Raw genomic sequence first — 16,374 nt, 5'->3', positions numbered from 1 at the left:
AATAGCTCAAGAAGGTTGCGACTTTCGACAAAGTTGCTTATCTAGTTAAGACATAACCCGTGATATACAACAAAATTCGGAACTGATTCGCTAGATGGCGCTAATAATGAAGAAATTAAATTCATTTAGGAATATTTTAGAACTGTAATGAGCTAGAAGGTTGCTATTTACTACAAAGTTGTTTGTAAAGCCAACACGCATTTGGTAACGAACTCTGAAGCTTGGATCTAGTCCGCTAGATGGAGTATACGGTGAAATTTAATTCATTTGGCGATATTTCCGAACCATGACGAGATAGAAGATTGATGTTTTCGACAAAGTTGTTTATCAGGTCAAGATACTTTCGATGATGGTAAATAAAATTCGGAATTAGGTCAGTAGTAGGTGGAGATGATGAGAAAATCAAATTATTTTCGGAATACTGCGGAACCATGATGATATAGAAGATAGAACACTGCTGTTCGCTACAAAGTGGTTTCTGTAGTCAAAACACGTTAGATAACGCATCGTTGTCCTTTTCATCATTGATTGCGCTGTCAATTCCAGTCAATCAACAGTTATTTTTATGGTTTCCTGACAGAAACAATTGATATGTATTGCTTCAATTTTTATCAAAAGACAAGATGAAGAGCACAGACTGATCAAAATGCTTTTGACGAAGCAATTTCGTCGTCTACATCGTCTATATAGAAATATCACCAGGATAAGATTCCTGGAAACCCGTGCTGCGTTTCCATCACATTCTTAAAAAATATTTTAGAGTGTTTGAGTCCCTATTCTTCCCAGGGTCGCTAATAGGTTTATTCGAAAATCTGGCAAACACGAATAAATGCCTGGCCAAAATCTGGCGATCAATTTGACCGATGGGGAGGACTTTTTCGGGAAACGTCTTGCCAGTTTTGTTCAACGCAGATACAAAATGTTGTCTGAAATTAGGAGTGATGACTCCTTTGCAGAACGGAGAAACAGAAATCTGGTAAAAATCTGGGACATTACCAAATATCTGGAAGATTTTGAACTTTGTCTGGCATGCAATAAAAAATCTGATAAAATCTAGATTTATCAGTAAAGCAAAACCATGCATGGGTATAAACGTCCTTAACTTGACCCTTCTTTATCGATAGACTTCGCTGCCGGTTATTAGAGTACAGGAAAATCATAGGGCTAGTGCAAATATCCTATTAACTCTGTAGCGGCACCGCCCTGTCGAGACTCGAACATACGACGACTGGCTTGTTGGGCCAGCATCGTAGCCCGGAGCTAACTTGACGGGCAGGCTTAATGGAAACGTTGATGCTTGCAATTATTAACGTGTGCGTGATGATAGAAACAAAGCTATTTGTTTTGCCAACGCGACAACATGACTGAAGTGCACTCTCTTGATACTCATTTGTATACAGCTTGCTTTTTTCATTGGGCTCGATTTCTTTACTCTTTCCTTGTATTACGTGTGTGTTATTTCCTGTATGATATAAGTGACCGTAATATGAATATTATAGGATTGTTAGGAATCTAATGCACATTTTTCATTCTCATTATCATAGCAGGAAATATAACAAACAAATGCTCGTTTTGTATTGTTTTATGGTAAGTGTCAACATAATTCTAACATTCTAATGCTTAAAGCATTACCTCAACATACCATAGCAAACTTCTCTAATAACATACTCATTATAAAGCTGTACAACTGATTGTTATACAACTAATGTGAGTCATTAATAAATTAATATTAAATTGATATAAATAAAAGTATCGTAAGTGTGCTACTTGGGTAAGTTGAATAAGTATCATGTATCTCTAGGTGAGATATGTGCATTATTCAGTTTGTCAACATTGTCGATGATTCACAAACTCTGTTTTGGGAAAATCGCCAAAAGAGTACTATTTGCAAACTTTTTGGTCTTCTCATCCAAACCAGATAAGCCATTTTACCGTTTATTCGACAAGCTGAGATCTCGCAAAAAGAAATATAATTCTACCAACTGCGACATCGAGCGGGACAGTTCCGAATTTGACCGATCATTTTCAAATTCGTCTTGTCTAGACACATAACTTTGTCAAAAACCGCAACCTTCTATCGTATCATGGTCATGAGATATCATAAGATTATAACTTGACCACGTGCGCCACCTAGTGAGATAGTTTCAAACTTTGTTATGCATTACCTAATGCGTCTTGTTCGAACAAATAACTTTGTAGAACACAATAACATTCTATCTCGTCACGACTCTGAGATATTCCAGAAAATCAATATGCTCGTTATAAGCGCCATCTACCGTATCAGTTCCGAATTTTGTTATCCGCAGTCAGATTGATCTCGTCCAGATAAACAACTTTGCCAAAGACAGCAACCTTCTATCTCTTCTCAGTCCCGAGATATTAGAGATTCTAGTATCGAGATTCTAGAATCATTTGTTTTGGTCGCCATTTGCGCCATCTAGCGGATCAGTTCTTAAACTTTATTGTTCATTTCCAGATGCGTCTTAAATAGATAAACAACTTTGTCGAAAACTGCAACCTTCTATCTCATGTCAGTCCTGAGATATATGTAGGCAGCATTATTCGCCGTGTACTCAGTACACGACGCGACCGCTCTAGGGTTAAATAAGTTCGAATACAACTTTTCATCGTTGTGTAATGGTATTGGTATCAGATCTAGCCTTATATCTATGCTAACCGACGCGCAAGGTATCGACTTGATGTCATTCGTTATTTGTTTACGCGCGCGATGAAAGAGTACCGCAACGTCGTAGTAAAGTTGTTTGAGAGAGGTGAGCGACCCAGCGACATATTTCGGCGGTTGAAATCCCACGGGGTGAAGCGGAATTTCATCTATAACACCATTCGTCGGTACTGTGAGACGGGCTCGGCCAAGGACCGTGCTAAATCCGAGCGGCCACGTTCGGCGAGGACGCCAGCAGCCATTAAGGTGGTGAGGAAGAGGGTTCGTCGAAAAATGAACCACTCGATCCGAAAGACCGCTGTTGACTTGGATGTGTCGATCGAGACCGCCCACACCATCATGGCGAAGGACTTGGGATGCAAGCCGTACACGGGGTTACGTACGCAAGGTTCACGGGGTAACGGAGGCTACAACAAAGAAGAGGCAGGACAGAGCAAAACTGCTACTTTCGCGGCACTCTGGTCTGGAGTACGTATTTTCTGATGAGAAACTCTTCATCTTGCAACTGCCGCACAATGTCCAAAATGATCGGCTGTGGGCACCGACGTTGGCCAGCATCTTCCCCCATAAACCCCCATCTTCCCCCATAATCCCCCATAAACATCCTGCGGTTCTAGAGCGCCGTGTCGGTGATGGTTTGGGGGACCGTACCCAAACATGCGAAGCTTCCACTGATGTTTATCGAGAAAAGAACGTGAAAATCAACGCCGCGTACTATAAGACCGAGGTTCTGGAGTAGGTTGTGGCCCGGCACTTCGTGGCCTCTACGGGAAAGATCATTACGTCTTTCAACAGGGCGGCGCACCGGCCCACACGTCGAATATCGTCGCAGCGTGGTGTCGGGAGAATTTGACTGATTTTCTCGATAAGACTTTGTGGCCTCCCAGCTCCCCGGATCTTATTCCCCTGGACTTTTAAGTATGGTCGTACATGCTGGCCCAGCAGCGTGAACATAACGCGAGCACTATGGACCGATTCAAGAAGCTCATTTCCAAGAGCTGGAACGAGATACCCATGGACCAGGTGAGGGCCACGCGTGATGCTTTTAAGAAACATCTTAAGCTCGTCATAAAGCACAAAGGGGGGTGCTTCCACCAAATATATCGTAAAGGTTCTCAATGCTGCTTCAATAAAAATTTACTCAGAAAAGAATATCTTGTATTTTCATTTTTTAAACACATTTTATTCGAACTTATTGAACATCCTGTATGTGTAATATTTTTATCCAATTTTGACCAATAAGTTCACTTCACACCCATAGTATTTGATTGCAGCTGTTTTATTTATCTCAGCTCTTTAGGTGCAAAAGACTTGTTGAAAGTTTTTCTGTGCCATGTTTGTAAATTTAACGAGAGCGAGGCGATTCCTTCGGCTAGTGGTATAAAGACAGCAATTTTGTGAGATATAATTTTCAATAATAAAAAGTATCCATAGTAAAACATAAAGCTTGGTTTGAATCAACGAAGTGATACATAGTGATTTCTATTTCACTAAAAATATGGAGCATCATTTAGCCTAGTAGTTAACATTAGACATTAAGTCGCAACCCATGTGGAAAGCTAGCTTTGTAATGCAATCGTCATCAGCTCAATGTTTTTCGAATTGAATATTTGAATGTACTTTACAACAATTACGTTTCACGGTCGAGATGGAATGGTTTTTGATGTGATGGTTCAATCTTTTAAATATCATAAATGTAATTCATCATGAAATGTCCAGTTTATTCACACAACAGATCTAATAGTTCCAATTAGCCTAACTAGGGTAGTCTAAAATGCAAACTCATCACTGGAAACGCAGAATCACGTTACAGATACTAGTCATTCTAACTCCAGCATCTTCGTCACAATCTGATGACGAAAGCTACTAACTTAATAAAGCAAACTCAATATAATTAAACAACCTGCCTTCCGTAACCCTATCGGCAATGACCATCTCTAGTTACTGCTAACTACCACTCCAAAAGAAACGAATCTCCATTTTCCCATATTCTGTGCTCCGTTTAACGGCTCAGTCCTGGGTAGAACGAGACAAGCAGGAGACCAGACTCTGTAACAGAGAGAATGAATTTGCACGGTAACAACAGGGAGTCAGCTGTGAAATTGAAATTAATCGATTCGACTTGCATCGATATTGAACCGGTCCGTTGGCAGCTGAGGTCGAGTGAGGTCCTCCTGTAACCACGCCACGGCATGGTTATGTTTCAACTGACACTGAAGGTGTAAGCCATGTCAGGCGTCGAGGTGATGACAAGCGACTCCCGTTGCGTTATGCGTCGAACGTGTAAGCAAAAGGCGAAGACAAGACCGTTCAGAAATTCATCAGATCATCAATCGGCTGAATACGGACGCCTGACTGTGGGGACTCAATCATCAATTGATCAACAATTGACATTCCATCAGTGATTGTCAAATATTGAAATTTGGTAGCCCGAAGTGAATCAGGAATTTGGTACATCTCATTCCGAATAATTAAACTGAGGGTTCTGAATGCTCAAAGCATGCTTTATTGGAGCTTATGTTAGAGATGCTGTGAATCCGGTTCACAGAGTTTGGTAAAATTAAAATATACATAAAAGCAAATACATTCGAGAAGAGAATAAAATGAAACGTAAAACATTTGAATAAGGCCATTGCAAATTATTTTCAAAGCATTTGTCACCCCCCTCCCCCCCCTTGGAAATTGGCTTGAAAAATCGGGTGGCAAAAAAATAATTTGTGGGATATGAGCTAAATTTTTTTTATAAAATCAATTGTCTGTGGGCTCTACAGCCTAAAAAACTTCTAGCTTCTAGCACGAAATATAAATAGAAGTTCAAACAGTGGAATTTCCAAAACTAGGTCAAACTCAGTTTGTATGAAAAATAAGAACGTATTTTATTAAAAGCAAGAATCGATTTGATTTTCACGTTTAAACCTTAAGTAACAATACCTAAAGCCCATATTTTTTTTGCTCGATTAAAAAATTCTCTTTGTTTTTTTTGGCCCCCCTTCAGTGGCCCAACACCGGAGGAACAAAAACTTTTTTAAATATTTGTAATGGCCTAATTTCCACGTCTAAATTGACAATTGATCACTGGTAGGAACTCGCTTTATGCTCCAATTTCATTGTAACAAATAAACCCAAATCAATAATTACTTTTAAAATAAAACACTGTTTATTTAAAATATGTACTTAACTTTTATAAAAAAGTAAGTCTAATTTATTTACTTTAGTAACCGATAATAAATAAATAATTTTCTTTTCTTTATACATTAGTGACTATTTTGAATTAGGAATAAATCATTCAATTCAATAAACAGTATTAGTGGTTTCAACTAGGCGTACGAAATACCAAAACAATTTATATTATAAATTCGAATTTGCAAATGTAACGATTCAAACACAGAAAAAAACACTGCCGGATAACAGCGAGCGCTGGCATCTCCTTGCCGGAGGGAGCAGGCTCATTTTTCAGTGATTGTTTTAACATTTTAACAACGTGTCGGTTGATTTTCTTTGAACAAGAAGTAATTTAGATGATCAAACTGTTATTATTTCACACCATTCGGAATCACGCGGATGCTGAATTTTAAATGAGTTGTATGATTATATGGTTCGTTTCTCGGTAACAACATACTGCGCAACCACTGCAGCCACGGCGGTTCGACCAAACGCGGTGCATAGCTTGTGGTCAACGCCGGTGTTTGTGCGGGTCTGGCGTGGCTTTGAATGATGGTTTTTCATAAATCTGACTTTCTTGTTTCGGAATAAGAAAAGGTATTGGTGCATGCGTTCGTGCAGGTAGCCGATTTAGTTATTTGGAAATAATAATTTGTGGCCACAATAACTTATGATCGTCGAACCGGTGCGGTTCAACTACATGCCGCGTTGCTATAGAACCAGTGAAAAAACATGTGTTGACAAGTTCATGCTTTTATATTTTAGCCTCTATTCTGAAAAAGTTTCAGTCACAACAAAGAGTGGAGTAAATTCTCTTTGCAAGGGTCTGCTTAAATTATGCACATTATTTATAAACCCTAATGTGGTATTTGAAATTGTCAGTTTATCATTTGGAATCATGTTCAATTTTACAAAAGGACCTAAACAAAACGGCAGATCAAAAACCTGCGATTCCTTCTATTTTTCCATTTGTTCTTCATCATCGCACGTTTCGCTTCATTAATTTCATTATTAGGTTTATTATTTCGTGAGCCGTACCGTTTTCATCCTATTTTTTTTTTTTTGCTTTAGCGATAACCGTTAAATACTAGATGAAACTAGAGTTAAACAAACCACTGTTCAATTCGTATCAACACCAAATTCAAGTGAATCTTCGTAACAACCCCAAAAAATTCTGGCATTATATTAAGCAGTCAGAGGTGGGCACCGCTAACCGAAATTTTAGCTTCTCTAACAGCTAATCCGCTAAATCAAAACGTTAGCTTCGATAACTGCTAACCGCTAAGCCAACCAAAAATTTAGCGAAAGCTAACGCTAACCGCTAACCGCTAAGTTTGTTAGTGCTGTAGATTTATCATTACTTTGATCAGCGCTAATTTCGGTAATAAAAGAAAATTATGGTTGCAAAGGTCTAAGCAAAAGTACATTAATTCCATGAAAAAAATTGCAGGCAAAATGTTTAAAGATCGGATAGCAGACAGGGACACTACTTGGAGAGATTCCCATCGTAAACCTGGCGAAAGTTGGGTGACTACGGTGGGCCGGCAACATCCCAAGGATACCGGAAGACTGCAGTGTAATCCGTTCTTCTCAAGAGCCCCACTGGCAGCAGGAATAGAGGAGCCCTACGTACTGGGTGGCTTGGTCAGGTAGGAGCCGACTTGCGTGTGCCAAGACGCGTAATTGGGACGAGTAACCCAGGACCCAGGAGTACAATGGAGAGCAATTCTTTATACGACAAGAGTCACCCCGACTCTCGGCTGGTAAAGTACGAACAAAAGTTTGGAATTTGGAATCCTTTGACCTCGGCCTGTGCGATGTTTCTCAAAAATTTTCCTTCTGCTAAAAAAGTTAGCGGTTTATTTAGCGGTACATAAATTTAGCGGAAGCTAACAAAAACTCTAACGGTAATAAAAGTTAGCGAAAACGCTAACCGCTAACCAAAATGTTGGCTGAGCTAATTAGCTGTTAGAGGATTAGCGGAATTGTGCCCACCTTTGCAAGCAGCAGAGAAAAGAAAATGGCTTACCCACCAGTATAAACCTTGCAGATCATGAAGTAACGACAACCGCCGGCATATGTGAGCTTTTCCGCATTCAGTTTAACGCTGCTTTTGCCGATGATATCCTCGACGATCAACAAGATTGAATCGATACTGTCGGCAACGTGCTGGAGAGGTTTATCCTTAACTAACACGTACTGTACACTGAGAGTTCAAGCGGTCTGTCAAAGAACCAATTCGGCTTCCGAAATGGCAAATCAAGCGGCATCAACATTCAATCCAGCTGTATATAATTTTCCTCAGTTCCGTTTTAAACATCTTCCCAACTCAGAAGTGCGTAACGCCTGGGTGGGATGGATTCGAGGCTTTGAAAGAGTGATGGTCGCTTCGGGAATTACCGATAGTGCAGTGAAAAAAATTCAGCTACTAGCAATAGGAGGGCTGGAATTACAAAACGTATTTGACACAATCCCGGGAGCTGATGTTGAAGGAGACGAAAACGTAGATGCATATGCAATTGCTAAAGCAAAATTGGACAACCACTTTTCGCCGAAACATCATGAAAGTTTCGAACGTTACCTTTTTTGGAATATGTCACCTGAACCAGAAGAACAAATTGAAAAGTTTTTGGAGAGAATACAACAAAAAGCCGAAAAGTGCTATTTTGGGAACACAATTTTGGAGAGCCGTCAAATTGCAATAATTGATAAAATCATCCAGTTGGCCCCAGAGGATCTACGAGAAAAACTATTAGAGAAAATAAACTTGACGATGGAGGAATGTTCGAAGACGGTGAACTCTCATCAGGCGATACGGTATCAGTTGGCGAAAATGAATAAAACCTCAGTGTCAGACGTCCACAGGATGTATTCAAATCATTCAGGCAGTCGGGTAACCGAAAAATTTGAAAGGAACAAACGTTGCTCAAAATGTGGCTACACACGACACAACACGGGAGAAAGGTGTCCAGCAGCGAACCAAATTTGTTTACGTTGTCAGAATGTTGGTCACTTCAAGTCTGTTTGCCGGTCTTCAAATATTGCACAATCAAACCCGTTTATCAGGAACACCACGAGAAAGCGTCCGATGGTACCTTATCCTGTAAATAGCCCTGTATTCAAGAAAGCAAGGAGTGTGATGAACGTTGAAACATCAGAAAATGAGGAACAAGATGAAGATGAAGAACTGCCTGTTTACAACGTAGGCGATTCTTGTGATGAATTGATTAAGTGCTCCGTTGGAGGAATAACAATCGAAATGCTGATAGACTCTGGATCGAAATATAATTTAATTGACGATACGACTTGGAAAATGATGAGTTTAAAAGGAGTACATGCAAAGAACGTGCGTTCGGATACCAACAAAACTTTTCTTGCTTATGGAAAGATTCCCTTGAAATTGGTTACGGCTTTTGACGCTGACATTGAAATTTTAGGCTCTAGAGGATTACACGCGTTCACCTCCTTTTATGTAATTGAAAAAGGTCAGCAACCATTACTCGGAAAAATAACAGCCCAAAAACTGGGTGTTCTTCGTATCGGTTTACCATATCAAACAGAAATAGTAAATCAAATGAATGCTGTAAAGTTACCGTTTCCACACGTAAAAGGAGTAGAACTTACACTACCGATCGACAGGAGTGTTGCTCCGGTCATTCAACCCCTTCGAAGATGTCCAATTCCTCTCTTGGACAAAGTAAAAACTAAACTTGATGATCTTATGGCACAGGATATCATTGAACGTGTCGAACGCCCGACGTCATGGGTTTCTCCATTAGTTCCAATTATCAAAGACAGTGGAGATTTACGATTGTGCATCGACATGCGTAGAGCCAACCAGGCGATTCAGCGGCTGAACCATCCATTACCAATTTTCGAGGAACATTTAACGAGGATCCGGAATGCGAAATTTTACTCCTTATTAGATATGAAAGATTCTTATTATCACGTTATGTTGTCAGAAGGATGCCGAGATGTTACAACGTTTATAACAAATTGGGGATTGTATCGCTTTAAGAGACTGTTTTTCGGAGTGAATTGCGCCCCCGAACTGTTTCAGAGCCTAATAGAAAGTTTGCTGGCGTCATGTAAAAATTTGGTAAGATAATTGTGCTGTGGCAAATCAATAAAATGACAGTTTATTATATTTCAGATTATATTTATTGACGACTTGTTAGTGTTCGGCGAAAACGAAGGAGAACACGACGAAGCTTTGACAAAAGTAATACGCAAGCTGGATGAATTGGGCGTACAATTAAACCACCACAAATGCAAGTTCAAACAAGCAGAGGTAGTTTTCTTGGGACATCAACTATCGGCTAAGGGAGTGTTACCATCATACGACAAAGTTCAATCAATTCTCGATTGTCGAACACCGAAATCGAAAGAAGAACTAAGAAGCTTTCTCGGACTGGTCACATTTGTCTCGCGTTTCATTCCGGATTTGGCAACAGCAAACCATCCATTGCGCGAACTTATAAAACAGTCTACGCCATTCGAGTGGTCGATGGAACACCAAAAATCTTTTGAAATGGTTAAACGTCGTATCGGATCATTGGACTACCTAGGCTATTTCGATCCTAAAGATCGCACATTGCTGATTACGGATGCCTCAGGTGTAGGCCTAGGAGCAGTCCTAATTCAGTATAAAAACGAAAAACCAAGAGCCATCAGCTATGCTTCTAAAAGTCTCTCTCAAACGGAAATAAAATACCCTCCTATTGAAAAGGAAGCTCTAGCCATAGTGTGGGCTGTGGAGAGATTTCGTATATATTTAATTGGCATTAGCTTCGAGTTGGAAACTGACCATCGTCCACTGGAAAGTATTTTTACGAGCACTTCAAGACCTACAATTAGAATTGAGCGATGGCTACTACGATTGCAGGGATATAAATTCAAGGTAGTGTATCGGAAAGGATCCGCCAATTTGGCCGACTCGTTGTCGCGATTAGCGGCACATGTTAATGATGTACACTGGCAAGATGAATCGGAGGTCTACATACGTCAGGTCGCGGCAGGTTTTCTCTCGACTTCCAACGCAGGATATGGGGCAGAGTTTGATCTAGATACTGAAGTTGAGATAAGGGCTATCCAGGAAACTGCAGCTATCGATATTACCGAAGTAGTTCAAATGACAAGAACAGATGATGAATTAACTGCAATCAAGGAAGCAATTATGTCTAATAACTGGACAAACCCCAAAGTGAAACCTTTCGCCCCTTTTCAACACGAACTGAGTTACGCAAACGGCATAATAATGCGTGGAATGAAACTGGTTATTCCAAAAATGCTTCGAACCCGTATGTGCCAACTAGCACACGAAGGACATCCGGGACATTCCGCGATGAAAAGCAGACTACGAGACAAATGTTGGTGGCCGAATATGGACCAGGAGGCTGTGAAGGTGTGTGACCAATGCGAGGGATGTCGCCTCGTTCATGCGGCAGCCCCTCCTGAACCAATGGAACGACGGAAACTACCGGAAAAACCCTGGATAGATTTGGCGATAGATTTCTTGGGCCCATTGCCTTCAGGAGAATACATATTGGTTATTATTGATTACTATAGCCGATATATGGAAATAGAAATAATGAAACGAATAACAGCACAGGAGACGGTTAAACGATTGCAGAAGATTTTTCGAACGTGGGGATACCCACGGACAATAACTCTAGATAATGGGAAACAGTTTGTCTCCCAAGAATTCGACGAATTTTGTAAAAGAACTGGCATTGTCTTAAATCACACTACGCCATATTGGCCGCAAGCTAATGGCGAAGTAGAACGTCAAAACCGATCGTTGCTAAAGCGACTGAAGATCTCTAATGCGTTATATGGGGATTGGAAGACCGAACTAGACGATTACCTGATACTTTATAATAACAATCCTCATAGTGTAACTGGACAACTACCAAGTGAGTTGCTCCAAAATCGTAAATTGAGATTTAAGATACCGCAGACAGACGATATTTCTACAACACCACCGATAACGGAGTTCCGTGACCGTGATTTAAAACAAAAATTTGACAGTAAAATTGCTGAAGATGTTAGGCGAGGCTCAAAACCGAGTGTTCTTGAGCTCGACGATACAGTTTTAATGAAAAATCTCCTACCGAAGGATAAACTCTCTACCGATTTTTCGAAAGAAAAGTTCAAGGTCATTGATTAAAAAGGATCAAATGTTACCGTAGAATCGCAGGCTACCGGAAAGCAGTTTGAGAGAAACTCATCCCATCTTCTAAAAATATTAGAAAATGATATGGAGTTGAGTGATTCATCTTCACGGGAGGAAAAGGAAAAAGACGTCAACATACGACGATCATCAAGGATTGCGAAACCATCAGTACGATACTCACCCTGAGAAATAAAGTTATGATTAAATCCTAATTAGAAGGTAATCTTTTATTATACTATCTTAAGTAATTTGAAATAAAAAAAGGGAGATGTGATACCCTACTAATACCAAGACATACATGACACATCACTGTAATGATATACCCTCCGACACACAACTCGATATCGGCAGTTCTATACTACACCTCGTGAGATACACATCGTGCGTGACGCATCGAGTCTTGTCTGGTTACCACAGGCAGCAAGGGAAGGCTTTTAGCTAACGTGGTCCAGTTCATACTTAGATATAGCGGACCGGTTGGGTCATCGACGTTAGGAACCAAAAGCTACCTAAGTAAGCTGGAAAGTACCTATCGCGTCATGTGCTTGAGAGTGGTGAGTGCTTATCGCACAGTTTCATATGACGGAATCTGCGTCTTAGCGGGTATGATGCCTATTGGCATCATCATCAGTGAGGACGTAGAGTGCTTCAACCAACGTGGAACTAGAGGCATACGGAGTACCATAAGATCGGCTTCGATGATCACATGGCAGCGAGCATGGTCTGATTCCACAAAGTGCCGGTGGACACATCGACTTATCCTGGAAGTATCCGGGTGGGTCGACAGGTGCCATGGTGATGTCAACCTCCACCTGACACAGATTCTGTCAGGGCATGGTTATTTTAGACAGTATCTGCACAAGTTCGGGTATGTATGAGTCCCCCACGTGTCCCGAATGCGTGGATGTAGAAGAAACTGCAGAACATGCTTTCTTTATATGCCCTCGTTTCGTGGGCGCGAGAAGCAACATGCAGGCAGTGAGCGGACTATCCGAATAACTTAGTGTAAATGATGTTTTCTAGCTCGGACGTCTAAGAGCGGTCAATGTGGCTGCTACCCAGATTGTACTTGAGCTACAAAAGTGCAGGAGAGCCGATAGTTATTTAAGAGGGTGCGTTAAGCACAATAGCCCCTCCCTGAAATAATACCGAAAAGGTGGTGCCAGGGGGGATTGAGGCTGGAGACTCGAGTAGGGTTTCAGTGGGTCGGCATCCTCACGCACTATTAGGGTTGTGACAATTGTGTTGTATACAGCCAGGGATTATCCACTACAATTTTTTCAACATTTTTCTCTAGCGCGAGGCTCTATGCGACCGCACAGGTTTGCCGGTTCGTGGGAAGCGAACATTGTGTTCTCTGGATCCTCTTCCGGTAGTATACTTGATTTTCGAGGCATTGCTTTTCAGCAATACCGTCTTAGCTTCCGTTTTTAATCTAGTGTAGATTGTATCCGATATCGCATAGAATCAAAAGAACCTTCGAATCACACTCATAGCACATCACTCGCTCCAATGTAGCTTAGTCGGAGTGTGAGAGCACTTTGCATATGGCGTTGATCAGTAATGCTTCGGCTATTACAGCGATGAAGCCGATCGCCCCTTTTGTAGATAGGACAAACCACCCCCTACATCCACACCTTCGGTCGTTTCTCATTCTCCAAAATCCTGGAAATTATCCAATGAAGCGCCGTTACTAGTGGTTTCTTACCGCTTTTGTAGAGTTCTTCCGAGAGTCGGTCCTTTCCGACGGCTCTACTAGTTTTCAGCTGTTCGAGTTCTCGCCGAATATATTCGAGTTCGGGAGCCTTTCAACGCCATCGAAAAGCTCATCGAAGAAGTACTCCCACCTGCCAACTACCTCGCGCTCGTTTGGTGTCCTTCTTCGTTTCTATACATATCCGGCTCCGGTGCGTGGTTTTTACAAGATAAGTTCGAGATGAGTTTATTCTCGGGGTTTTCATTACCATTTCTTCATGCTGAATTGTATACTACTTGAGCAAAGCAAAGCCTAGTTGCTACATTCCGTTCCGTTGTTCAGCAGACTTCGCAGCCAGCTGTTAATGTACAGGACAATTGCGGGGCTAGTGCTACGATCCTATTAACTCTCACAGCCTCTCCAAGCCGAGATTCGAAAATACGACGGCTGGCTTGTTAAACCAAGCGTTTTACCTCGAGGCCGACTGAGAGGCTATATTACTTGACTTAACTTAATATTTGAAGGCGTAAAAGTCACTCTTGATAGTTAAATGTATTGGTCAGATGAGTACTTATAATTGAAACCTGGCTCTGTGATCTTGTGCTCAGAAAGTCAGCTTGTGAGCTCTGTATAGTTTTTTCTAACACCTTTAACCAAACTTTAACTAGGTTGGGTTGATTAGATATTAAGAATAGATATTAAGAATAAGTATGCAAGGAAATTTCTGCTGCACGGGAGATTATTATTCGTCGAAAGTATTTTTTTATGTTTCCTCTGTCGACTCCGATTTTACACTGTTTCGTTTTGGAGAACTTTCGCCATGCCTGTCTGCGTCGCTGCTCGAAAATCGGCTGAATTTTATTATCTTTGCATCATCACTTCGCGCAACTTCGGATGCTCGGTACTGAGGTTTTTCCGTAATTCAACCCGAGACTGAACGTCTACATAGGCAGCTATCGTAATTTAATAACGACTATTCTATCTTCCGCCACTCGATTAACACGACCCAGTAAGTAATATAACAAATGATCCGTTTGATATTTCTCAGTTAAAGTGCTGCCGAAATTGTAATAAAGCTTTAAGGTTAATGCTATCCGAATAGGTTTATTAATCTGGATAATTCTGCCGTAAAAAGTGTGATTTGAAGCATTAGGCCAAAATTAAAAACTATCTCCCTGAGTACAAGCACGTTCACTAATGCAATAATCACTCTATTTTAAACTAAACGGTGGATTTAATACTTACATTAGTATTAAATATTTATGTTAGATTGTAACTAATGCTGGTTTTTAAAGCTGTTGGTGATTTTTGTTTTAGTATCCAAAGCATGTACTGCAGAGGATTAATTACTGTCTTCTTTCTCTAGATGATGATTCAGTTTGTAAAGGCAACATGACGGGTTGGAAAAATTGAATTATTGTTTACCAAGCGTCACTCACTAATTATAGTAAACTCATAGTTTACTGGTAAACTGGACATTCAACTGAACATGTTAGTTCAGCTAGTCACATTAATACTGATGCACCATTAAACCGGTCCGAGGCCTTTTACATATACACTCTGATCGATAAGCGCAGGCACCCCATCGCCGAGCGTGGATAAATACCTGTTGCGATCGTGCAATTACAAGACAGAGGGTAGTAAGAAACAAATATTTGTGCGAGCTAAAAGACTCATATCTAGACACCGAAACGACCGAAAATGTCTTTCTCATGGCAACTTTTAGTGCATAGGGTTTATTTCTAATTCCCGTCGTAGTAAGTAAAACCATTCTAATTTTCATCATTTGTTGGATGGATTTAATGAATACTTCAAAAAGAACTGTGCTGATTTGACTAAAACACACTTACTTTCCGATCCATGAATTGTGAAATCACTGGAAGGCGATTATTAAAGCATATTATTGAAATTACGCAACTGACTTTATTTCTTAAATTCGTCGTACCGTTTTAAAATCCGTCCATCAAAATTTTTCATCGTCCGAACTAAGAATCAAAACAATGTTTACGAAGCTAACGCACATGTATTTGTGTAGGACGGCATGACAAATGTTATTCTGCAAAATTTCTGCAAAATTCTGCAAACTTGCCCGAGTTTTCCTGGCTGTAGAATAACGACAATGCCTTGCGTGAGTTATTTTCATTTATGAATGACGGAAATTAAAACGATTAGTCGACATTATCTTCTTCGACGCACGAAAAAATGTAGGAAATTCGGCTGGTAGGACTTCTTTAATGATAAAAAGCATTTAAATAGATCTTAGGTCACTTTGATTCATCGCGTATGATAGAAAACAAACTAAACTAGTTTTGCATTGTGTGTCATAAAAATGCTGATATTTTGAATAATTTGCGCTAGATAGGACGGGAATAGGCAATTACGACGAAGCAGCGACATACCCTATAATCTTATTTCATGGTGCTGTATCAAATTTAAACATATCTAGTGTGACCGGTCTTTGTCCTATTCTTCATCTGCAAAGCCGGTGGCCATGCAATCTGGAAAAAAGACCGAGTGTGTCTGAATTGATTTTTATTATTTTGGTATTTTTTTTCTGTGTGGACTCATCACTGCGACCAGTATTGTTGATCTATTGTGATATCGCTCGGGTGTTTGCTGTATGACCTGCACTGCAATTCTTTTTGCTATAATCGCTAT

General features: G+C 40.4%; 1 protein-coding gene across 1 annotated transcript; it reads left to right on the top strand.

Annotated features, from left to right (window-relative positions):
• The first annotated feature begins 2,956 nt into the window (after positions 1-2,956).
• Positions 2,957-12,014, top strand: LOC128745733 (uncharacterized protein K02A2.6-like). The gene is made up of 2 exons (XM_053842814.1): positions 2,957-3,151; positions 9,999-12,014. Exons 1-2 carry the CDS (start codon positions 2,957-2,959, stop codon positions 12,012-12,014), a joined length of 2,211 nt encoding a protein of 736 aa, XP_053698789.1.
• Positions 12,015-16,374: the final 4,360 nt, after the last annotated feature.

This window comes from Sabethes cyaneus, chromosome 1 (assembly GCF_943734655.1).
Source record: "Sabethes cyaneus chromosome 1, idSabCyanKW18_F2, whole genome shotgun sequence".
Classification (NCBI taxonomy): domain Eukaryota; kingdom Metazoa; phylum Arthropoda; class Insecta; order Diptera; family Culicidae; genus Sabethes; species Sabethes cyaneus.
Note: the sequence above shows the minus strand (reverse complement) of the source record. Positions and strands in the feature narration are given on the sequence as shown.

Coding starts and splice junctions, on each gene's coding strand:
- LOC128745733 (XM_053842814.1), top strand. CDS start 2,957: ATGAACCACTCGATCCGAAAGACCGCTGTTGACTTGGATGTGTCGATC. Junction 3,152..9,998: donor TCGCGGCACTCTGGTCTGGA/GTACGTATTTTC, acceptor ATTATATTTCAG/ATTATATTTATTGACGACTT.